The sequence below is a fragment of the Filicampus tigris genome, chromosome 4, assembly GCF_054856515.1.
Source record: "Filicampus tigris isolate MCC_2025a chromosome 4, RoL_Ftig_1.0, whole genome shotgun sequence".
Lineage (NCBI taxonomy): Eukaryota > Metazoa > Chordata > Actinopteri > Syngnathiformes > Syngnathidae > Filicampus > Filicampus tigris.
The window spans coordinates 7,513,334-7,538,603 of record NC_141220.1 but is presented as its reverse complement, the minus strand read 5'-3'; the positions used below and the strand labels follow the sequence as shown (position 1 = coordinate 7,538,603).

Genomic DNA, 25,270 nt, shown 5'->3' with positions numbered 1-25,270 from the left:
CTGAGGCGGCATGGCTCAGTGGGAGAGTGGTCGTTTCCCAACCCGGAGGTTGTGGGATCGATCCTCGGCCATTGTGACCATGTCGAAGTATCCTTGAACAAGATACTGAACCCCCAGTTGCTCCTGATGCTGCGTCATCAGTCGGTAGATGAGGAACAGTGTAAACCGCTTTGAGTACTCAAGGTAGAAAAGCGCTATATAAGTGACAGTCCATTTACCATTACCCTGGGGTTGAATGTAGCAATCCATCCATTTTCTATGCCACTTATCCCCACTATAACGTATGCATAGTGCTCACACAAAGGTTCTAGATATTTGGCTTTCTGGTAAAGTTTCAAGTGAACTTAATTTGACCTTCTCTAAACGTTTCAATGTGCAACTATTCAGTGTTTCTGTACTTTTTGCTCAACTTATTTCTATCAAGGAGCTTGACAGCAAAATTCACAACAGGTGTTTGTTCCATGAATGGACTAATACTTTTCTTGCTTCAATTCCAAGAGTCCTCTTTTTTATGTGGTTCAATATTTTGACACCTAACAACTGCTCAACAGTTCCTTGCCATTGTGAGGGTTCAAACAGGAGGTTCTCAGAGTGAAGGGGCCACTGAGCTCAGTGTCACAATGTCATCAACAGGTCACAACGGCGATAGAGAGGCTTGAAGACTCAAATGTATTGGTTAATTCATGGAACAAAATCCTGTTTCAAATTTTGCTGTTCAGCTCCTTTCTAAAGAAAACCACGTACTAATACATTTTATTCATAAAGCACTTTTCATTCAGGCAAAATCTCCAAGTGCTACAAAAATCAGAAGGTCAATAAAAAAAGCAAAACAATATCTTAAGACAGAATAAAACAGCATAACAGCATCCAGAGGCTGAGAATTTCTCAGATGCACAGTGAGGGTGTCCAGATGCGGCAGGGGTGTGTGGGGGTCGTGGAAAGAAAGACCCGGTCGCCCTTGGTGCTCAGGAGTGTGCAATTTTGTAGTGGATTCTGGAAGTTATGGCGCGCCAGCGGAGAATCTGAAGAACAGGAGTAATGTGTTCGTGTTTGCTAATTTAATAAGATAGTAAGATTTAATTTTATGTATATATGTTTTATTTATTTGTCCGTCTATATGTTAAATTGAGGGAGTGATTAAGAAGTGCAGTCCATGTTTGTATCATGTTTCGTGAAACAAAGTGATATGTACTGCACTTTAGTTTGTGCCTTTAAAGTATATTATCAGTAGTATATACTTATGTTTTACACCACAACTGTGTGGCAGAATTATCTTGTCGTGGTGAACGCTTACCAAACTGCACATCAAAATATTGAGGAAGTTTATACCTGTAATTGTAGTAGATGAACTGACTTTCATATAAATGAATGCATCATTTTGCCTTTACCTCAGTATTCTATAATTCATAAAAGATCTGATATTGTTTGTTGTAATAAAGACTAATTGTTGAAAAATACATTAGAAAAGGACCTTGAAAAAAAATTGCAATTTTTGAGAAAAAAAATTGCAATTAGATTATTTTCCATAATCGTTCATCCCTAGCCTGGATCAATCCAGGAAAAGAAAAGTTTCCTAATAAACGACAACATTTAATGCTATGTGCTACATGAATATATTAAAAACAAGCATCGGTGACGCTCATACAACCTCACAGATGGCTGTTTACAGTAGATAGGTAAAAATCCGTCGGCAGTCAGTGGGCATTAACTCTCTTTTGCTTTTTCTCCTCAGAGTTTTTGTGTTGTTCAGTGACTTTTTGGGCAATACATTTTTGTCAAAGGTTTATGGTGGTAGTGGAAGAAGACTAGTCCATGGATGATACCTGGAAGTGGACTCGCAGAAAATACTCTGGCAGTGCCCAAGTACTTGTCTCCTGTGTTACCAAGCATTTGAGCGTCATGAAGTCGTAGGTGATTGCCAGTGGCCTCTCCTCATTCATCAGTAAATGAAAAGAGAGTGTTTAAAGCGGAAGTCAACCCAAACATATTTTTTTCAAGAATATGTTCCCAGCAGCCCCACTAGTTCAAACACGGCATTCTGATTAATTTTGCGTTTCTGGAATATAGATTAAGCAGCAAAATACACTCGTTTTTAGCCCTCTCTGCGGGCGGCCATATTGTCTTCTGTCGACTGAAAATTACATCACAGCTGCTCAACAACATCCGAGCACGGTTGATCTGTTTTCTGAATCTGAGCCATGATTGGTCGTTGTGAGCAGTTGTGATGTCATTTTCAGTCGACAGAAGACAAAATGGCCGCCCCCAGAGATGGCTAAGAACGAGTGGATTAACACTTATTCCACAAACGCAATATTTATCGGAATGCCCTGTTTCAACTAGTGGGCCTGCTGGGAACATATTCTTGAAAGAAATATGTTTGGGTTGACTTCCGCTTTAAAGAGTGACTATTACTATGAATGGGTTAATTTCAGGGTTAACTTCTGCTTATACATTAAAATGTTACTTGAATCTTTGCTTTCGCCGTAATGGTTTTATGGTGGTGACAATTGCAGCCGTGGAATAATGAAACACAATGTCAAATACTACTACAGAAATAAGTCAAGTGGAGTACAGTTGGTTCAAATGTAAGGAATGCACCCTACTATCCAAACTAAGCAGCCGGTCGCTAAGATATTTGGCAAACGTACAGACGGGAGACATTTTAGAAGATTTTAATCACATGGTATTCAGAGTCACAGCAGAAGCCATTTCCTATCTTTTACCAGTAGATTTACACAAGATGGATGCCTTGTGCGGTTCCTTTTTTCAAAATTCACCTCTGCTTCCCACATCTAGCTCACCATGTCGTCCGTTGACTGGCTGTGTAAAATTAGTCATGAGGCAATCTGCTTTAGGTTGGAAATAGCTGCTGGTTATTCCCAGAGTAGGCGACTGTCACAAGTAGACTGCAAATACACAGCTTGCATCTCACTTCCTTTTGCAAGGCAGCGTTGTTATGTTGTGTAGAGATGGCATAAAACCGTATTATGTGCTGCTTATGAACAACGAGCCGATGCATACATTATCGCCGATATGTTTTGTGCAAATGTTCTGCATTGACCTTTCATTGCGCTCCAGTATAAAGTCGTGTGTCCATCAAGAGCCAATGAGGGCACTGTACCTTGCTTGAAGTCAAGGTGACGGGGATCAAACTAACAGCTTAAAGATTAGTGGACAACTGTACCTACCGAGCAGGTCACTTTAAAATAGCCGAGCATGGCCTTTAATTATGGCACAACAAGTTGAAGGTTGCGAGCAAATGCCTATGAAGTTATTGAAAGTGATTGAAAATGTTTTCCCAGGTGTCATCATTTTGTGATTGAACTCATTCAGTAGCTCTCTGACCATAATTAAAAAAAGAACACAGAAAATAAACCAAGAAAATTCCTCTCTGCCCAAACTTTTGTTTCAGTGTCTCAGTATGAACAATTGCTACTTGCTTTCAGTGTGAAAGTGAGCTGCATGTTAGTCCCGCAGACAAGAAGCCCTAAAGCTACAGTTTTTTGTTTGTTTGGGTTATTTGGGGGAGGGGGGGGGGTCGTTGTTTCTCCATAATACAGAGGCAGACTGGGTCACACGCAGACTGAGAAATAGAAGATTGTTGTCCTTTGGATAGCAAGAATACTTGAGTTGTCTTGAGTGTCTCTCCTCACTGCCTAGGGGGGACCTGAGCTGATGGATTTGAACAGCCATCGTAATGCTCTACTCTCTCACCAGTTGTCTTTATGCTCTGCTTGTCTCCATTAATGTTATGGATTTTTTCACCACAGGGCGAGACTCAGGGTTTGTTTGGAAGGACTCTGGATCAGTGTTTGAGGGCAGGTGTTTTTATCATGTGTAGTGTACCGCTGCATTTTTGTCGTCTTTTCTTCAGTCAAAACACCTTGCCAGCAGCAACAATAACTATCTTTGTCCTGTTATGGCTGCTCTGAGAGCTACTCTGAGAGGGTCAGACAGTAGGACTTTTGTTTTGGAGGATGACGCTTACATGGTTGGACTTTGAGAGATGTCTCTTTTCATAGATATGTTGCACATAGTGGGATATTTTCATTTGGACCAGGTTAATTAGACAACTTCTCCTTGTCTGTGCTGCTTTATTCTATGATGATGATAAGTATCAATCAAATCCATAAGTAGATCAGTGTCTTCGAAAGAATTGTTTTGACCTTAGAGGTTCCCACCGGGTCAGGGTTAGTGTCACATTCTATCAAATGAAGACACAATCGTATCTTGGAAATCTAGTTGTGTTGCAGCTTTTTGTCAGGATGGAACTGACATTCTGAGGAGGTATTTTGGGATCTAAAGACAGATTGGGCTTCCCTGTAATTAGAAGCCATGTGTAAATATGCTACACTCTCTGGACTTATATTGTCATGAGGCTTAAAACACCGTGTTAGATTGAGTTTGTACCTGTGGTGTGTTAAAAGCTTGTTGTCCTCTAGGACTGCAGCTAACGATGATTTTAATAATCAATTCATCTGCAGATTATTTTGTCGATTAATCAATGAATCAGATTTAAAAAAACACACACACATTTTGATTTCCGTCTCTATTAGGGATGTCACAAGATCAGCAATTTTGTGATATTGCGATATTAAAATTGTCACTCTATATCGTCGTCGTCGTGTCACGATATTAATAGCAGCAAATCTGTTTAAAAGCCCAAGTTGTTTCCCATTTGTGCAGTTCCAGCACCCTCTGGTGGTTACTTTATTAGTGCAGTTTAATTTGATGCAATTGTATGCCATCTATAATGAAGGGATAGGTTTTTAAGACCCATGCTAGTCGCCAGGTAAAGGGAAACATAACACATTTGAGTTCCAACACAAATTGACCCGATTCACAATGTGCATTGGCAAGTAAGTGCCTCAATATTAGGTGTTCGGTCATTGTAGGTTATCTATTTCTTTGTGAATGCTGTTATTATGTAGAAAAAACGGAATATTGTGATGGTTTTTTTTTTTTAAATCTCTTTTTTTTTTGTACAATATCGCAAGCTTTTATACAGTACTGTGAGCTTTTAGTCGGCAACCTCCCCACAATACCGTGATAATTATCGTATTGTGATGTTCACATCTTGATATTATCATATCGTGACATTTGGATATCGTGACATCCCTAGTCTCTATTCAAAGACAGGACATTATTTAGCAGCCAGAGCAAAAAATGCACAAATGTAAATGAATTATGATCAGTTACAGGTTTGGTCCATAAGATATGTTGATTGTTTTCCAATACAAAAGCAGAGGTTTTCCAAATGGTTGCAAATATTTTTGGGGGAAAAAAAAACAACAATCAGTGTGTATTCGTGTAGGACTACCGAAATATAGATATTTACTGTTGACAATTTCAAGTTTCATAAAGCATCTAAACGATCAATCGACTACCAAAAATAATTCTGGATTCATTCGATAATTGATTAGTTGTTGATTATTCATTGAACCTCTATTTTCCTCATTTTAAAGGTGAAGTCAACCCACAAATTTTCTTTATAAGAACATGTTCTGTGCAGGCCCACTAGTCAAAACATGGCATTCTGATTAATATTGTGTTTGTGGAATATGAGTTAAGCGGCAAAATCCACCCCTTTTTAGCCATCTCAAGAGTCGGCCATTTTGTCACTTCTGTCGACTGAGAATGACATCACCGTTGCTATTTCACCCCTTCCGGATGTTTTGGATCATGGAGCCAATTGCAATATGTCAAAGTCAAACAATAGTGAGTGTGGTGGGATGGTCTGGGGTTGCTTTGCATTTTCAGGACCTAGATAACTTGCTGTGATTCATGTAACAGTGATTTCTGCTGTGCACCAGAAAGTCTTGCAGACAAGCATCCAACCATCAGTTTTTGCCAACAAGCGCCTGCGCTCTATGGTTATGCAGCAGAACAACCAGTAACATAACCGCCAGCCCACCTCTGAATGGCTGAAAAGAAACCATAGTTTTGCAGTGGCCAAGTCAAAGTCCGGACTTTGATCGAATTGCAATGCTGCAGTATTTATTACCGTCAACGGGCAGTTCATGCTAAAAAAAACTCGAATATGACTGAGGTAAAATAATTCTACAAAGATTCGCCCAAAAATCTGAAACAGTGATGTGTTGGGCTCATCACCAGTTACCACAAATAATTGATTTCAGTTATTGCTGCCAAGGGTTAGATTTAGGCGACAATTACTTTTTCACATATAGAAACAGAGATAGTTAGATTTTTTTTTTTCTTCATTTGTAAATGAAATCCCTGAGAAGCTGCATTTTATATTGACATTATTTGTGTGTGTTATTTATTAAAATTGGTTTGATGAAATATTTGTGTGATAAATATGCAATGAAAAATAATCAGGAAGGCTGCAAATAGCACTTTTGCACAGCACTGTCTATACATTCGGTTTGACACAGAACAAAATGGATGGATTCTGTGAAAGGTCAAATGTTGTAGATGAAGTGGCCGTGCTGATAAGATGAAAGTCCTTAAATTGTACCATTAACACCATCATTTTTGGCACTGATTACTGACTCTGTGCTGTCATCTCTTCTCTCAACCCTCTCAATTTTTCGTATGTTTCGGTGGATGCTTAGTTTACATGAAATGGAAAATTTGCCCACAGGAATGCTGAAATAACAGTGCTGTGGGTGGTTTCCATCAAGTTTGAAAATGTGTCCAGTGTTGGCCACTCCCAGGATGTGAGGCAGGCGTTTGAATAAAGAGGGTTTGTGCATGTCAGACATTTAGAGGACACGTTTACGTGCAGTTTAGGGTTAAGCGACTGCAATGTTCCCTGGAAGGATAGAAATGTGCACGCATGTCAATGAGTGCTTGTGCATGTGTACTTATCCTCACATGACCATCATGCCTTTTGATTGACCAAGAGAAAGGCATCCACTATGCTTTTCTGGCCGATGTTCAAGACTGGCAGTGGCACCCCAAAATGCATCTTGACTAAGACAAAGCGTCTACTGTCGTATGGGTGGAAAATCATTGAGCCAGAATTCGAAGCAAATGGTCACATTTGACATTCTCCATTCACCAGACTCTTTCTTATCAACGTTAATTTTATGCCCAATTATTTGCTCATGTTAGACTCAAGATGGAATCCTTTCTCATAGTTCATTCAGCATTCATCACAACAACAGACTACCGCAACTAAGAATGCGCCGTAATGCTTTGCATGCCATCATACAATATGGTTTTATACATTGTTTTGCAGAGGAAGCTAAACGCAGCTGGTAGAAGTATGCTGCATTTGTATTTTGTGTTCACTCTAATGTGTAAATGCATTTGGTAGTGCTGTTATAGTTGATCCCAATGAATTCTGCCCGGTACAAAGGGACCACTGAGCCTAGCCGAATTTCAGCAAAAGAAACTTCAGTTTCTTGTACGCTTCACACGGAAAACGTGCTCGGTATTCTTCCCCCATTAAGGGAGCAATTTGAATATTTTGAAAAAAAAAAACCAAAAAAAAAAAAACAATTCACCTAATCGTTCAAATATCAACTGTACACAAACTCATTTCTTTTTGTTTCATTGTCTTTTCCCAGTTTTTTGTAGCGTCTGAAGATGATGGCGGATGCCAGCGACATGTTGGCAGCTGCTCTTGAGCAGATGGATGGCATTATAGCAGGTTTGTGTCAGGGCATCATCGCTATATCATCAGAACGGCAGTGTGTGAATTCAAGCCTCTGCTGCGCGGTCACTTTATTTCCAGAGAGATGACAAAGAAAGCACAAATGGAACCTACATTTTAAGTTGTGCTCTCACTGACTCCGCATTTGCACTCTGTGGCTCATTTCCTAAGCCGTGTTCACAATTGAAGCAGTCATGTTCGGCCTTGTACTGTGCGTCACTGGAGCCATTGTCGTTGCTTGTTTGGCTCGGAGAGGTCACATGACTTGCCAATCATTTGCCTGCAGCATTGCGGTGGCGCCTTGAAGAGTAAAGTAAATGATGAAATAATTGACGTGGATTTATTTGCTCAACAAAGAGTTGAGGTTCAGTCCAATATGTTAATAATGTGATAAACGCTAATAATGTGTTCTAGCAAGAATGTCATAATGCAGTTGTCTTGCTGTTTCTACTACAGGTCCATGATTAAATGAACTTCACTTGCCATAAAGAGCATAGAGTGTCATTGATTAAAAGAATTATAATAAAGTGGTAGTCTAGTTATAATCGTTGATGTTTTCTGGCATCACCATTTCTCTTCGTGATGAAGGAGCGGATGTGCTATAGATACAATAGAGAACGCAGACTTTTTAAGTCACAGGTTGGTTAAACTTCAGAATGTCTACCCTGCTTCTTGTCTCTGTCGTTACCAATGCTATTTTAAGCTATTCTCTCTTATTCACTGTGTTCCAGCACTCCTCCTATTTACATTTCTCTGTTTTTCTTCTTGACATTAGGATCTAAGGCTCTTGACTACTCCAATGGGTTGTTTGACTGTCAGTCACCCAGCTCCCCTTTCATGGGCAATTTACGGGCTCTTCACCTTTTGGAAGACCTTCGAGGCATTCTGGAGCTGCTGGACAATGATGGACGGAACAGTCTTCGCTGCCAGATCCCTGACTCCACAGCCGAAAGTCTCGTCGAGTGGCTCCAGGGTCGCCTGGTCAGTGCCGTCAAATCATGCATAGAATTTGCGTGAGAGTAGTATAGCCTCAATCTCACTAAAAAAAAAAAAAAAAAAAAAAATTGATGTAGAATAGCTCTTGTACTGACTGCACGATGCCGTACGTGCATTTTAGAAGCATTTTTATTATACATTTGTATTATTGTACCCCTTTGTTAAAGATAAACGTGCAACATGCGGTACTGTATTGGAATCTCTTTAATTTCAGATGCTTGTGTGGGTTTCTTTAAACTCTGTCTTGGTTCTGCATGTTTGCATATTGCTGCCAAAGTTGCTTAATCCACAAAATCAGACATTACTTGATGGAGGCGCCAATCAAATTATTTGCTAAGTGGAAACATGGCTGCCCTATTTGTGGAGTTCCTTTGGAATGCACCAACTGTTGTCTTTTGTCACCAGCAAAATGCTGATTCTGGGGAACCTAAATTGTGTTTGGGAAAGGGACGGCTCACTGCCAGCTGGATGGCGCAGTTTTTGTCTCTTGTTGTAACTCGCCCTGTCCAGAAGTCTCAACGTGAGCCTTGCCTTCAGCCATGTAAGGTTTTGTTTATGTTGGGCAAAGGATTCTACTGGGAGCCCTTTAAACCGATGACAAAACATTTGAAATTGTTATAGCGGTCCAACATGCTCACACTTGAGTATGTAAAATCCATCTACAGTGTATTGTTTGACTAATGCATGCTGTCTTCTGTCCTTGTAGTCCAACGGGCACCTCTCCGTGGGAGGGGGTGACCACTACCAGGAGAGGCTTACCCGACTTGAGAGTGATAAGGAGTCCCTGGTGCTTCAGGTAAGGCCAACGGCCACAAAGACACACATCCTCTTTCAACATTATTTTTGACCTCCATTGATTACTGATGTCCTTTTGCATGCAGGTCAGCGTGCTGACAGACCAGGTGGACGCTCAGGGGGATAAGATTCGGGACCTCGATTTGTGTTTGGACGAACACAGGGAGAAGCTTAACACAACCGAGGAGATGCTGCAACAGGTCACCTTTAGGCAGTCACTCGTATTTTCGGAGTTTTTTTTGTCCACCCAAACAATTCTCATGGAATCAGCAGTGCTTGCCAATACTGACATTTGTGAGTTTTCTCATACCGGTTTTCATTTTTCATTGCAGGAACTTATGTGCCGAACAGCCCTTGAGACCCAAAAGCTGGAGCTGGTATCAGAATTGTCCAACCTAAAGTTGAAACTGAATTCCTTACAGAAAGAGAGACTCGACTGTGATGAACGATTTCGGGACAGTGAGGTATGCGGGCAAATGCTGCAGACAGGAATAGTCGATGTGTCTGTCATGTGTTCCCGTCACTGAATGAATGAATGTCTTTTTTTGACCCACGCACACACCAAATAGACATTCATTCGTGTTGTCACCTGTGTGGTGGAGGAACTGCCTCTGATGGAGTGCTTCGAAGCAGCTGCATGTTGACCTCGGGGATATCCCAACATTCCCCAAACGAAGAATGCAGTGACTCTTGATTTCGGTGTCAATAAATTAGCAAGAAATAAAAAACAGCTGAAGGAATTGAATTACACTTATCATCCTGTCATTCTCATCCACACAACTAGAGTTGCTTCCTGGAGTTAACTCTTATTGCTCTGAACCACAATTGCAGTGATAAATGCAGTGTTAGAAATTGTTCATTGAATATAAACTATTGATGTGCCAACGGGTGTAATTTGAGCCTGTTGGAGTTTAATTACAATTGCTCTGGGAAATGAACATCCGTCTGGAAAATGTGCATCTGCATTTTTGTGTGTGAGCCGCGTGCTTATTTGCAGTCCTTGAAAGAATGATTTTATTTGAGTTTCCTCTTTCAGGATTTAATCCTGGAGATTAATGAACTGCGATACAGATTGACGGATCTGGAGAGTGAAAAGCAACAGTATGAAAAGAAACTGAAAACGACGAACGTGAGTTATTAAAATGAAACTTGCACAGTTTTTAACAATAGCAGTTCTTAACTACCAATTCACTTTTCCTGGCTTGCGCTTTATTCTGCACCTTTTCTCTGTTCTCTTCTGTCAATGTCCAGTAAAACTTCACCAAATATAAACTCACGTTAGCCGCAATCCATCGCTTCAAGTTACAATAACATTACATCGGTTACGCTTCTTTTCTTTTCCAGAAAGAAGTCTAAATATAATCTTGCACTACCTAGATCACCGAAGCATGTGCACAACTGTTCCCAATCGTAACACCACCACCACATAAGATGACTGTGTGTTATTTATTTTATAGGTTCGCAACTGAAATATACAGCTTAACAAGTAGCCTTTGGCTTTCTATCTGGCTAGAATTGGAATGTACCAAATAGAAACCATTGCTTGTATCAAATCAGTTGGTGTTTAGACCATCAAACAGCAGTGTTTTGTTTACATTTGAATTGTGCTTTATGCAATTACTAATTCAAATAAGCACACTACGGTATATTGTGTGAGGTTTGGCATTAAAACGCATTCCCTCTTTTGAAATCTTTTTTTTCTTCACCCTTTTTTCAGAAGGCAAAATCTTTATCACAGCAAATCTTGATTTATGACTCAATTCATGGCTTACATAAATGGAGTCATATAGGTCTTCCCCAAACTGTTCCTACAAAGTTGGACTAATAGAACTGTCCTAAATCTCTTGGTAAAATGAAGGATTAATCTAATCTACCCCAACCGATTGTTTGCTCCGATTTGAGGTGTGCGTCCTAATACCACTGTTTGTACCTCTTTTGCCTTTACCTTCTTGCACATTTTCTCTCATTGTCTTGGTTCTTCCTCCCTGGCTCCTAGTCTTTAATGGCCAAGCTTTCTAGCCAGAAAATCAAAATGGGCCAGATGCAGTATGAGAAACAGAGGAAGGAGCACAAACTGCAGGCTCTGAAGGTTGGCCTTTTCACGGGATCACTGTTGTGTCTGCTGTATGATTATCGGTTTGGCCTCTCCCTTCCTTCAGCTCCACCTCAGTTTTTTTTTAAGGATGCCAAACAGTTTCAGTTGCCTTGCAGACCTTTTCATAAGCTTTGTTTTAACCCTTTTAACCAAATGAACAGCGAGTACTACTAGAACTCAAGATTCCCCAAACCAATTAAGGAAAGCTTAACCTCCTTTGCTTTATTTCTTTTCATGCCTGCTTCCTACTCCTAATATTTGTGCCATTGGTGTGTGCTGTATTGTTCTTGTCTTTTTTTCAGTGCTGACTGCACCCATTCCGTCCACGTTACCTTCAGAGCAGGGGTGACTCTCTTTTTCTTATTTGCAAGCTTCTGTGAGGTCATAAACCCGTCCGTCCTCCCAGAGATTCCATCAACAAAGTTGAGCAAATCATCCCAGGGGCGAGGAGGCAGAAATGTTTGTCGTAATGAGACGTTCTGGCCTCAATGTCATCAGTTAAAAATTACGCGTGTCACGGGTCCAGCTGATGTATTTTTAAATGTCATTGGCAAAGAGCTCAAAGACTCCCACAAAGAACATATTTGTACGTTCACAGTTAAAGTATCTCTGTGGAGCCTCCTCAGTCCTCGCAGCGCATTTAAGACAGTTGAGATCCTCAATAATACGGTGGCATAAAAATGTTTACCGGGTCGCGGCCGAAGCATAAAGGAGCAAAGAGGTTTGCAAATAACGTAGAGAGCCGCACCCCAGGTGTGGTCTGCTTGCCTGTTGGCCACATCAGCGTCTGTGAACCTTTTTGTGCTGTGTGAAGTTAGGCGGGGTATCCTCGCGTCTTTGGGAAGTCATCACGCGTGTCCTGCGTTTGACAGGAGGAGCTCGTCATAATGAGAAGGCAGCTGGAGGGCAAAGACGGAGAGAAGGGCGGACTGCAGGATGAGACGGGCTTGAAAGCCATGGCGTCAAACAGTGCGGATCCTACCGAGAGAGGTGGGAAACCTGGTTCAGTCGGTGTGTGTGAGCTCGCATGACGTTAACTTTTCAGCGGTTACAAGGTCGTTGAATCGCCAAGGCAACGGGGCCCTCTTTGATAGAAGTCACGACTGACTGCAGACTCTGTTTTGTTTTCCCCATTTTGTTCCCCCTTTATTCTCTCATCCAGATGAAACTCTTAGAAAGAGGCTGAAAGAAAAACGTAAGAGGGTTTATGCTTCTGTTCATTGTTGCACCCATCTCAACCTCTGTTTGCATGAACGAGCATGAGCCATGTGAACTCTGCTTGTCCATTACTGTATTTGCCCATCAGAGCGCTAACATGTGCCCTGAGAACATCACAACGCCGATAAACGCTGTTGTTTTTATACAGCTTCTAAGGACCCAAACCGAACCAAAGCAACCTCATCCTCAAGTCCAGAACCGTGTGTTTTTTACATATAAGCCGGTCAAGCGACGCGGCCTGTTTGCTTTGCGTTTTTGACAGCAATGAGGAATGAAATGTGTTTGCAACCTTTCAGGCTGTTCGCTCATCCCTCTCCCTTCCACCCCTGTAGCCCCGAAGACCCACCCCCACCCCCACTCGCCTGTAACTCCCCTCAACACTTCTTGCTCACACCAGTGACCAGTGTGTGTCCTGCTAACCAATGTTGCTGTCGTGTTCAGTGGTGTGTGACATTGTTTGAATGTTCATATTTGTGCCTTTCCTGTCACCGATATGTCATGTATTCATTGAACACTAGAACTCATCTGCCACTGAAGATGCCATTTAATCGCATGAAGAAAACAATCATTGGAATTGATCCGCTGATTGGCCTTTGTTTTAACTGATGCTTTTTCATGTCTTTAACATAACTTTGAAATGCCTACAGTATGCAGATGTGCAGGTGCATCCTAAAAATATTCTATTTCAAACCTGGTGTGTATACTTAAATAATAATAATAATAATGATAATAAAAAAATTAATAATAATAATTTAAAAAAAATCACTGATGAGGTCAATTTTTTTCTGTAGATTTTGAAGTCGTATAATTGCACCCTCTTGGATCTGATTTCCCATCCCGAAACTGCTGACTTTCACGTGTCTAACAATAACTGTTGTTACTCACTAGATGTGGAAGTACAGAGAATGAAGAAAGCAGTTGAATCGTTGATGGAGGCCAATGAACAGAAGGTATACAGTAGTTGCCGTCAAATGCCTTCATTTGCCTTTATTTACTGAATGTATACATCATCTCATTTATACTTTAATTGATTCAACAAACGGTGTTGTTTGCAGGACCATAAAATCGAGGAGCTAAAGCAATCATTAATGAGATACAAGAAAGTTCAAGACATGGTGATGTCAGTGCAAGGGAAAAAAGGTTGGATATATATATCTTTTAATTGATAACTTCTTACAATGTCTGAAAAATAAAGAAACAGGTGCTAAAAGAAATGTTTACATTCAGGTTAATTGAACCTCTAGTGCCAACAAAAATGTATTATAGGTTTTATGGTTATGTATTTGCATCAAACCTTTGGAAACGCATTGTGTGTTATTGTTGCACACTTTTTAGCTTTATACAACTCAGTTCAGAAGTTACTTACTGCACATGTAACATCATCCTGCGTTACATTGATTAGTTGTGGTATGTTTAGTGGTATGCTCAATAGTGTATGATGGAGTTCTCATCACTGAATAGCACATTATTCTGTGATGTCGTTTGGTCTTCTCAGTGTTGGGCTGGATGATTCTGGAAAAAACAATCATGATTATTTTTGATTGTGATTGAAATAGTATTTAAATACAACTTCTAAAAGTCACCTACTCAAATCTATCATTTGTATCATCTTCATTAATATACAGTAACTTGTGTTTCACAGATTGGGAAGAATTTGTGCCTTTGAGTAGTGTTATTTTACCTTTGTGTGTGGGTTTTTTAACAGCATTTGTTTGTGAATATTCATTATTTGAAGAAATACCGCCCCCGAAGTTGATGCTAATTTCCCGTTAGCATTTGAGCAAGTATCGCATTGAGCATTCGGCATTAGCGCTAGCGATTTTTTAAAAACGAAACATGTTTTGTATTTAAATATACATTGTGTGCACAAAGTAATTATTTTTGTTGTGTGTTTAATTTTACAGTAAATTCCAACTGGGGTGTCATTAAACAGCTTAAAGCACGCTCAGGGTCAGCAGAATCACATACACGACAGACTTGCTACGCAAGAATCATGGTGCATTCATCATATGTTCAAAACGTTGGAAACTTGTGAATGCACCGCATTCATCGTTTTTCATCAACTGAAACAATTTAAAGATTGAGAGAGGATCAAATCGAAATCACGATTACATTTTGATGACTCATCCAGCCTTATGTCAATGTACTTGTTTTCATTGTTTTACAGAGTATCCTAATGGTAATGTGCATGTAACATCTCATGCTGATGGTTCCGCTTCATGCTTGTTGTCAAACCATTTGTCTGCAGACACAAATGAACCTACGGATGGTAAAGAGCAAAGGAAGAACGCCGATGAGGTTTGTTAGCACAATGTGACAAATGTAAGACACTGTCACACACACTTCACACTTTTACATTCACATGTTGACGTCCAATTAACAGAATAATTTCTTCTACAGTTAGCGTATTGATAAGGCGGGCGTTGTAGATTTTTTTTGGGAGGTATTTGATGCGCAACGCACTCAGTCCCTAAGCATTCCGTTATGAGCATGGTATTCAGATCAAATTGCTTGTATTGGATTTATTAAAAGATGAACGCAAAATCACACGCTCTTCAAAGTATCCTGTAGATGTGTCGCGCACACGTCACTAGCTATAACTTCCGGATCCACGATGCAAGTTAATTTCACAATCAAAGCCTGCCATATTTTCAAAATGGATCTCTATGAAATGTATCATGAAAACTCCACGATCCCGAAATTAGTTCCACTCTCTGACTTTACCGAATCACAACTCTTAAGTGGTTGCGCAAATATTTCAAGGTTACACATGGTGGGTGTGTCAGAAGCCTAGAAAAGGAGAATCGCCGCATCTTCAATGTGCGTAAAAAAGGCACGTATGGAATTGACTTAAAGAAGAAGTCAACGCAAATGTTTTTTTTTTTTCAAGATTATGTGCCCAGCAGGCCCAGTAGTTGAAACACAGCATTCTGATAAATATTACTTTTGTGGAATAAGTGTTAAGCAGCAAAATGCACTCGTTTTTAGTCATCTCTGAGGGCGGCCATTTTGTTTTCTGTCGACTGAAAATGACATCACAACTGCTCACAACGACCAATCACGGCTCTGATTCAGAAAAAAGGTATGCCGTGATTGGTCGTTGTGAGCAGTTGTGATGTCATTTTCAGTCGACAGAAAACAAAATGGCCGCCCTCAGAGTTGGCTAAAAACAAGTGCATTTTACTGCTTAACTTTCACTTTAAAATTCTTGAAAAAAATATCTTTGGGTTGACTTCCTCTTTAAGTGCCAATGGGAGAATATGCCCCTTAATGCTCGACTCCTTTCAAGGAAGTTAGCACAGCTGGTTTACACTATTTATGGTTATGCGTTTTTGTGTGTGTGCCTTCTGTTTACGTTGTCTTTATCTTCTGTGCAGCTGGAGATCCTCAATGGGCTGTGCGAGGATGGTTCACCCTCATCCAGCCCTTCTGATCCTGACCAAGTCATAGAGTCTGCAGCTACAGATGTAGATGGGTAAAACATTAAAAAGATATTTTCCCTCACAAAAGTGAAATTTAGTTTAGAGTTTTGAGGGAGCAAAAGGTGCTCAGGTCCAATGAAGGGCACCTGGTTTTCCTGAGAAACACAAAATCTATCTGTTTGTGTCTTTTTATTTGTGGTCAAAATATTTGGGGTGGTGGGGGGGGGGGGTTGTGAGGCAGGCCATTGCTTTTTTTTCCATGTACTGGGTGTGTTCGTCCGTCTACACCAAAATTTGTAGAGGACCTCGCAAAACTCAAGTTATAACCCAACCCTGCTTTATTTAGTGCCACACTTAATCTGTTCTAAACTCTGATCTGACCGTCATTCCAGCGGCCAAGATACAAGCCAGTCTGTCAGCCATGAACTTGTAGAAAGGAGCAAAAATGAGAAGGTAAGACATACTCCACTGAAAAAATAACAGTTTACAGGGGTCCTCTGTTTTCTGTGCTCCCAACATACGACATTTTGACATTCCGAATGGCGTGCAATTTAGTATTTTGCACGGTGAAGTAAGAATACATAAGACGGCACAACCATTTCCTGCGACACTTAACTGGTATTCATTTGATTATTTCATATTTATGGCTTTCACACAAGTATTGACTGTAAATTTGACATTACTTCTGCATTAGCACCTGACTGACTCCCGTACTCATTGAGGTTACAGCACCACTGTTATATTCCATCATAAATCCATGTCCCCTTTATTTATCATTTCCCCAATTCTCAATTCTAATATTTCTCATCTGTGCGGTATGTTTTTTAGTTATCCATCTGCATTATCTCGGAAGTCATCCATTTTAAGCATACTACTTCAGCACATTGGACTGTTGCAGACCAGTTTGCTCTGACATTGATACACACCGCGTTCTGTGTGTGCGCGTTGCCCTAGAACACACGTGAAGACATCATTCAAACGGCCGAGAAGCCGCCATTGAGTTCCCCCGCAGCCTCGCTCATCGCCACCGAGGACGACAGCTTTGGGTCCAAAAAGGCCCGCTCATCTTTTGGGAAGGGCTTCTTCAAGCTGCGCGCAGGCAGGAAGACTGGAAGCTCCCAGAATCTTGGTAAGCGCAAAGGTGGCAAGGGGACTGGAACTGTAGTTTTCCCGCCCACTGTGGACCTTTTGTATAGCAACAGGACTCGGACACTCCCATGGGATAAAGCACGCGGGCCATTGTTTGCTGCAAACTTTGGTTCTATTTTGATTGTGCAAGTCTGTTTGTGTGGTGCCCTAAGTTCCCTGTATGTGTACTCTTATTTGAGTATGAATTCCTCTTCAGTCTTTTGGGTTTTTCAATCATGAATTGTGTTTGTCTTGTTTTTCTTTCTGTTGGGTACCTGCGATGTTTTGTGTGCGTATGTGACACATGAAGACCGCAGCCGCAGTGCAAGCGCGCCTATGCTAGGTACAGTATAGCCCGCTGGTCATTCCGGGAAGGAGTGAAGAAGCCTCCTCGAGCCGTCCTCAACCGCATCGCTCAGCTCATGTTTCAGCAGCTGCAGTGTCCTAACGGCAAAAACTCTTGTCATTAGTCACAGTTTGCCTGGCTGTGAAACATAACAGTTGCGATGTGTATGCTGATTTGCCTGCGTTGCCTGCATGCATTTCTTTTCTTTCGCTCCAAAGCCCTCCCCAAACGCAAATGCGTGTCCAACCGAAACAACCACGCGACCAAACCTTTTCGCTCTGCCTCATTTAGTTGAAGAAGAAAAACAACATCAATTCTTTCTTTGATGTTTTAGTCTGCATGCACCATTCTGCATGTAAAGTCACGTCTCTCTCTAGGAGTCCTCACCTGGCCGTCTGGCTGCTTTCTGGTTCAGTTGTGCATTTGGATTCTCGTCATGCCAAAAATGTTCTGTGTGCATTTGTCTGCACAGCTGAGACTGAACACCAAGGCACCGATCACCTGGATTTGGCCGGGCTGCCTCAGAGCTCGGCTAACAGTGACAGCACTCATACACTCCCCACCAGCCCAGAGGGCAAGAAGAAGTCTAAAGGAATTAAGAAACTATTTGGCAAGTGAGTGGATTATTATTGTTATTATGACATACATTCTTATGGCCTTGGCTAAGAAGTTTCGTAAAACTTTAAAGTCAACCCAAACATATTTGTTTCCAGAATATGTTCTATGCAGGTTCGCAAGTCTAAACTAAAATGGCATTCTGATAAATATGGCGTTTGTGGAATATGAGAAATCCACCCGTTTTTAGGTAGCTCAAGGGGCGGCCATTTTGTCACTTCTGTCAACCCAAGATGGCATTAAAGTTGCTCAGGGCTCAGACAACGATCAATCATGGTTCAGCTTCAAAAAACGGGTGAGCCGCGTTATCTGAGCCCTGAGCAACGTTAATGTCATCTTCAGTCGACAGGAGTGACAAAATGGCCGTCCCGTCCCCTCTGATGGCTAAAAGTGTGTGCATTTTGCTGCTTAACTTTTATTCCACAAACGCAACATTAATCGAAATTTCAACTGTATTTCAACTAGTGGGCCGGCATAGAACATATTCTGGAAAAAAGAAACATGTTTGCGTTGACTTCCCCTTTAAGCGCTTCTGTCCTACATTCATACTGGCAAAAAGTTTCAAATGCAAATCATCTCTTACTTTAAGGCTTAAGAGAAGCCAGTCCACAACATTCAACTTGGACGACAACGCGCCGGTTGGAGATTTTAAGAGGGGGGGAGTTCGAGCCACAGCTGGACCCAGACTGGGTTGGTCTCGTGATTTCCAGCGAGTCAACAAGTAAGCGTTCCGTTCATAATCACGCTCACAATAGGGGGTTCTTATTTTGAAGCCTCTTGACAAATCCTTTTGTTTGCCTTTCTCTGCGTCCGCAGTCTACCCTCACAAGCTGCTTTTGTTTTTGTTTTTTTGTTAGTGACGTGGATGCTCCCTTCGCACGCTGGTCGAAGGACCAAGTGTGCGAATGGCTGCAAGATCAAGGTCTTGGTCTTTACGTAAACATGGCACGTGTGTGGATCTCTTCTGGACAGACGTTGCTGCAGGCTTCGCAACAGGACCTGGAGAGGGTGAGATGGAGTAGAACAGAAGTTCTAGGAGCAAAACAAATCCATAGTCCAAGTCCATAGAAACGGTTAATATACCCCTGTGTGGGATATTTGAAGACTGTTAACAACTTGAAAATGATTTACTAGGGGAAAAGTCTTTCCCTTGGCGGATTATAACCAAGATAATAATACAGAAATTAAATACCTGTATATAACTCTTCGTTCACATATTGATATGCAGTAGGCGCAACAGGGGGTTGCTTCGTGCTTGGCCAGGACTTTGGGTGCGCTGGGGATGGAACCGCAAACCTTCAAAGTTGAAAGTCGACCACTTTAAATGGCACACTTGTTTTTCAGGAGCTGGGCATCAAACAGCCGCTCCACCGGAAGAAGCTGCAGCTGGCTCTGCAGGCTTTTGGCTCGGAGGAAGAGGACAACAAGGGAAAGCTGGACTACAACTGGGTGACCAGTGAGTACCGGCTGTCCTCTGGGCTATGCTCGGAAGATCTCAATGTCACTGATTTGTTTTGCTCGTGCTCTCAGGGTGGCTGGACGACATCGGGCTGCCACAGTATAAGACCCAGTTTGATGAGGGACGGGTAGATGGTCGCATGCTGCACTACATGACTGTGGTGAGTGTTTTTGACAGTGGACAGCGAATAGTCTTCTCGCTGCTTAAGTCACTGCGGACTTCTGATGAACTGAACTGACGGACTGACCAACTGATGATTCCAATTTGGTTCGTCTTGAAAATGACGGACTGACGAAACCAAGTTCAATGAACTAAGCCTAATGAACTCGTCCACATTTGGGTTGAGTGTGAAATACATAAAGTGCATTCCTGCCTGATGAAATTTTTTGTGAAGGCATTCGCTTTGGTGTCGTTGATCTGTTTTTGAACGACAGTTCATTTTTGTTCAAGAGTGCCAGGTTTCGTTATGCTTCCAGGGCAAAGCCTGGCTAAACACGCAGTAAATGAGCCTTCATATGTAGGGGGATAAAGACCTTATTTGGCAACGCAAGCCACCGAGCCTCGCATGGCCACGTGCGTCATCAAAATGTCAATCATGACGGCAGCTTTCAGGGGAAAAATAGAGCCTGTGTTCAAGTTTTTTTTCCTCATGTTTTTGAGACTGTAGGGTGAAAGTTTCAGCTGGCTACTAGTGTGGACTGAATGGGTGGCAACAATAGCCGGGAGATGCTGCTATTTTGAGGGTAATGGCTCGCAGCAACCATACCTGTATTATGACTACGACGCCAAAATCTGATCCGCTCGTTTTGCAAGCCTTTTGCCTTTTATTGTTGATTAAAATCATTCGACAGACCGCGTAGACGTCATACTTAAACCATGTCACTGACTCGTTTTGGTCCACGCAATCATACAATAGTGGAAAAAATGAAAGTTTGACAGCATGGGACCGTTAGACACCAAAACGTTCAACTAAATCATACAGTTTTGTCGAACGAGGGTTCTGATTAATGTATAACATGAAATGCCATAGATAGGCTAACGGCAATGCACATAGATGTTATGGTAATTATAACCATCGAAAAGTGCTACTTTAACAAACGGGGAGCAGCAACACATACTTTGTACAGAACATCCAACAATTCCCACAGGCATAGATATTCCTTCTGCTCTGCTTTTTGTTTTCTAATCATATTGTGAGACTCATTTCCTGTTAGTCATTGGCGTGCCTCTCTTCCCTAGGATGATCTGCTTTCGATGAAGGTGGGGAGCGTCCTGCACCACCTCAGTATCAAGAGAGCCATCCAAGTGCTGCGACTCAACAGCTATGAGCCCAACTGCTTGCGCCGCAGACCGTCTGACGAGGTGCGTGCGTGCGTGCCCAGCGCTCGTGAAATGCCACTGCTCAACATTTCCATGACGACTCAGTCGCTCTCTTCCTTGCGTCCACAGAACAATATTTCCCCTGCAGAGATTTCCCAGTGGACCAACCACAGGGTCATGGAGTGGCTGCGCTCCGCCGATCTGGCCGAATACGCTCCCAACCTGAGGGGCAGCGGCGTGCACGGAGGCTTGATGGTGAGTCGATGTGCTGTTAAGTCAGAATGGACGAGTGGGTGCGCATCACTTGAACCGTTGTGCGTCTTCAAGGTGCTGGAGCCAAGGTTTAACGTGGAGACCATGGCGCTGCTGTTGAACATCCCTCCCAACAAGACGCTGCTGCGTCGCCACCTGGCCACACATTTCAACCTGCTCATTGGCTCAGAGGCGCAGCAGCTCAAACAGGAGTGTCTGGAAAACCCGGACTACAATCTGCTGACTGCCACCACCAAAGTCAAGGTAGGGCCACGTTGGAATGTCCGCACTCATATGGCAGGCCATTTGAGCATTTCTTCTGATGGATGATGGATTAGTTCCTCCACTTGTTGGCAACTGCTGCTACTTACAGCGGAAAGTCAACCCAAACATATTTTTTTTTCAAGAATATGTTCACAGCAGGCCCACTAGTTGAAACGCGGCATTCTGATTAATTCTGCATTTGTGGAATATAAGTTAAGCAGCAGAGTGCACTCGTTTTTAGCCATCTCTGGGGGCGGCCATTTTGTCTCCTGTTGACTGAAAATGACATCACAACTGCTCACAACGACCAATCACGGCTGACTTGTTTTCTGAATCTGAGCCGTGATTAGTCGTTGTGAGCAGTTGTGATGTCATTTTCAGTCGACAGAAGTGACAAAATGGCCGCCCCCAGAGATGGCTAAAAACGAGTGGATTCACACCTATTCCACAAACGCAATATTTATCAGAATGCCCTGTTTCAACTAGTGGGCTTGCATAGAACAAATTCTTTTTAAAAAATGTATGCGTTGACTTCTTCTTTAAGACTCACTATATGATGTACTTGTTGGGCAACTTTGTGTTTAAAGATCACCTGGATAATTAAGGCCGGGCGCGCATAACCGGGTTTCGATCACTAAAGCCGAGAGAGCGTTTACGTCATTTTCTTTTTTTTAAATCCAATTCTCTGTCTCTTAGCCAATGAAATGCATCAGAATATCACACATGACAGTGTCGTGTAATGGCGGAAGCGCAGACGATCGCCGGAGCGTGATATGATATGGTTTGTAGGCAATGACGATATTGACGTCTTTGTAACAGAATAGACGATGGTAATTACCACTTGATTTTTTTTTTTTTTAATTAAAAATTGTGCTTCTCTTGCACTAACACTTTATTTGTACATCTTCGAATGAAAGAGTAGCACAGTCTTGTTTAAAACAACCGCATGTTTGCAATTCATGTTTAAGACATTCTACCTTGCCCTTGAATCAGAGGAGCTGTTTAGTCAATTCAGTATTCATACTTTTTGTTGCTCAAAGAAATAGCTTGAGTGCGCTCGTCAAATGAACCAAAGTACCAAATTTTAGTCACAGTTTTAATATTTCCAAAATTTCTCATATAATTTCCCCCCACATTTTAGGACATTTTCCACACCATGGCAACCCATCAAACAAGAAAAAAATCAAATTCCTAAATGGCATAATATAATATTGGCAGCATGGTGATCGAGTGGTTAGCGTATCTCCATCACAGTCGGATTAAGACTGTTAATTGCTCAGTGACCACATTCACAAAATTGAATGGCTTAACCCACTAAAGCCTAAAGCGCCTGGCTCAACATCTCCCCAAAACTTAAGGGCGACTATAGAATCTCCCTCTTAAACCTCAGCTTCTCCCAGAAATTCAACACCTGCAAAATAATTCATATCTCAACCCCTGTATCAGATAGAAACATAATTCGAAAAGAATTTGAGATCTTAGATGTGGCTTTCACACAGGCACGAGTTTATTCATCTTTACTGTTTCAATCGAAGATGTACAAATAAAGTGTCCGTGCAAGGGAAGCACTATTTTTTTGTTGTTGTTTTTTTTAAATCGATTGGTGATTACCATCCTCTATTCTGTTACAAAGACGTCGATATCGTCATTACCTACAAACATATATCCTAACCTAATATCACGTTCGACTGGTTCAAAGTCCAAAAGCGTGTCGTCTATATCACTGCAGTTACTTATTTCAGAGCTCCCGTGATCGACGGCGTCCGCCATGAAAAAAATCCACAGCATCCTCCTTGGCCTCGAGACGCCGTCACGTGTATATTCTGATACATTAAATTGGCTGGGAGACCGAGAATTGGGTTAAAAAAAGAAAAAGACGTATCCTCTCTCCTGGCTTTAAAGGTAGAAAGATGCAACAGCGCTCCTGGCCGGAGTGGTCGAAACACGGTTATGCGCTCCCGCCGTCCTTAATGGGTTAAAACAGGGGTGCCCAAGTCCGGTCCTCGCGACCCCCCATACAGTCTGTTCTACTGCAGATGTTTCTCGCCGTCCAACACACCTGATTCAAATGATCAGGATCATCAGCAGGCTTCTGTCAATCTTGCTGATGAGCTGATCATTTGAATCAGGTGTGCTGGATGGGGGAAACATGTCAAACTGGATGGAAAGGACTAGGAGCTCTCAATGACCGGATTTGGGCACTTCTTTCTTCAAAGATAACCAGTATTCACTTTGTTTAAAATCATAAACTATATGTTACATTCACTGAAAAGTTAAAAAGAATGGAATGATGGGCATCACGCTGGCTAATGGTTAGCAGGTCGTCTGAAGTTTCTGGCTTCCTCTCACGTTCCAAAAACACAATTTTAAATTGCCCGTAGATAAATAATAAATATGAGGGTAGGAGGTTGTTTGTTGAAGTCTGGAAGGTCCGGTGTAAATGTGAAGGATGCTGTTAAAATTGTCCCCCATTTTGGTTCTCGCACCAGCCAAGGAAACTGTCCTTTGGTAACTTCGGCAGTCTGAGGAAGAAAAGGCAGGAGGAGAACGAGGAGTACGTGTGTCCCATGGATGTGGAGATGCCCAAGGGACGAAGTTTTCAAAAGGGCTTTGAGCTCCAGATCTACGAGGACGACTTGGATAGGCTGGACCAGGTGAACTTGGACCACTCGGGTCTTAAAAACGAACCTGCCCGGTTGGTCCATTTGCATTTGACATTTGTGCTTTGTGTAAAACAGATGGACGACTCCGAGGGCACTGTCAGACAAATCGGCGCTTTCTCCGAGGGAATCCAGAACCTGACGGTACAAACGCTCAACACTGTTGACAGTGGACTCTTATAAGACTCAGATTTGTATGACCTGATCCATTTCCCGCACTTGTGCAGAGCATGTTGAAAGAAGATGAATTCTTCAAGGAGATTTCGAACTCCCCGAACCCCAGCGTGACGGATGACGACTCCACTGCATGAGACTGTCGGCACCACGTGACCTGGACCTGATGTGAATGAGAAACAACAACAACAAAAAACTCCACTCGCACACCCTCATTGCTCAGTAGTTGTTTGTTAGCGTTCCATTCAACGATGAGCCATCTTTCTTCATCAAGCTAGTGTTAGTCGCTCAGTTGTGTCTCCTTTGCTGTCAAAAGAAGGGAGAGAACATTAAGGACAACACCACTGCCTGCCAGCTGGTTTCTGGAAACATTTTCTACTAAGTTATGTGCTGGCATTTTTTGTTTGTTTGTTGTCAAATTCAAAGTGGAGAAGACACTACGCCGTTATAGATGTCATATCTTTGATATGACCTCCTTAGTGTAGAGTAGGTGACAAATGAACTTCACTGACAACGGGAGATAAAGTTATATTTCTAAATGACAGCTGCTATCTTTTCTACAAAAAAAAGTACCTTTCTAGTTCAAAGTAAGTTGTCGTATATTTTATATTACACTGAACATTTCAACAATAATATACTGCATGCATTTGCACCAATATATGAAACAGTACAAGCCTAATGCATATTGAGCTGGCACATTAATATAAAGCGTTGCTGCAATTTTTTTTTCACTTTTGTTCTTGCTTCCATCGTTGGTTCATAGAAATCTGTCGCATGACCTTTTCTGCTTAAAGTAGCTTTCATATTCAGTAGTCATCATTTAATGCACCCACTGACCTGACAGAGAATATGGATAACTTCATTCCATTTATAATTCAAAGATCAATAAAGTAATTTAAATCACA

General features: G+C 41.8%; 1 protein-coding gene across 11 annotated transcripts in view; it reads left to right on the top strand.

The window, feature by feature from the left end:
* ppfibp1b (PPFIA binding protein 1b) overlaps window positions 1–25,270 on the top strand; it is a 26,302-nt gene extending 1,032 nt beyond the window's left edge. Inside the window, exons 2-28 of one of the 11 annotated variants that reach the window (XM_086028728.1) lie at window positions 7,536–7,618; window positions 8,397–8,602; window positions 9,324–9,413; window positions 9,499–9,612; window positions 9,745–9,876; window positions 10,449–10,541; window positions 11,409–11,501; window positions 12,380–12,497; window positions 12,670–12,702; window positions 13,614–13,675; window positions 13,781–13,865; window positions 14,893–15,023; window positions 16,103–16,200; window positions 16,540–16,600; window positions 17,102–17,276; window positions 17,586–17,618; window positions 18,094–18,235; window positions 18,826–18,957; window positions 19,094–19,244; window positions 19,581–19,692; window positions 19,767–19,855; window positions 20,935–21,057; window positions 21,145–21,270; window positions 21,343–21,531; window positions 24,021–24,185; window positions 24,270–24,335; window positions 24,419–25,270. In XM_086028728.1, the coding sequence (XP_085884854.1) occupies window positions 7,555–7,618; window positions 8,397–8,602; window positions 9,324–9,413; window positions 9,499–9,612; window positions 9,745–9,876; window positions 10,449–10,541; window positions 11,409–11,501; window positions 12,380–12,497; window positions 12,670–12,702; window positions 13,614–13,675; window positions 13,781–13,865; window positions 14,893–15,023; window positions 16,103–16,200; window positions 16,540–16,600; window positions 17,102–17,276; window positions 17,586–17,618; window positions 18,094–18,235; window positions 18,826–18,957; window positions 19,094–19,244; window positions 19,581–19,692; window positions 19,767–19,855; window positions 20,935–21,057; window positions 21,145–21,270; window positions 21,343–21,531; window positions 24,021–24,185; window positions 24,270–24,335; window positions 24,419–24,502 (2,967 nt within the window). In that variant the 5' untranslated portion in view covers window positions 7,536–7,554 and the 3' untranslated portion in view covers window positions 24,503–25,270. Of the gene's footprint in view, window positions 1–7,535; window positions 7,619–8,396; window positions 8,603–9,323; window positions 9,414–9,498; window positions 9,613–9,744; window positions 9,877–10,448; window positions 10,542–11,408; window positions 11,502–12,379; window positions 12,498–12,669; window positions 12,703–13,613; window positions 13,676–13,780; window positions 13,866–14,892; window positions 15,024–16,102; window positions 16,201–16,539; window positions 16,601–17,101; window positions 17,277–17,585; window positions 17,619–18,093; window positions 18,236–18,825; window positions 18,958–19,093; window positions 19,245–19,580; window positions 19,693–19,766; window positions 19,856–20,934; window positions 21,271–21,342; window positions 21,532–24,020; window positions 24,336–24,418 lie in introns of all 11 variants that reach the window. The other 10 variants (XM_086028727.1, XM_086028723.1, XM_086028722.1 and 7 more) reach the window with 10 other exon arrangements.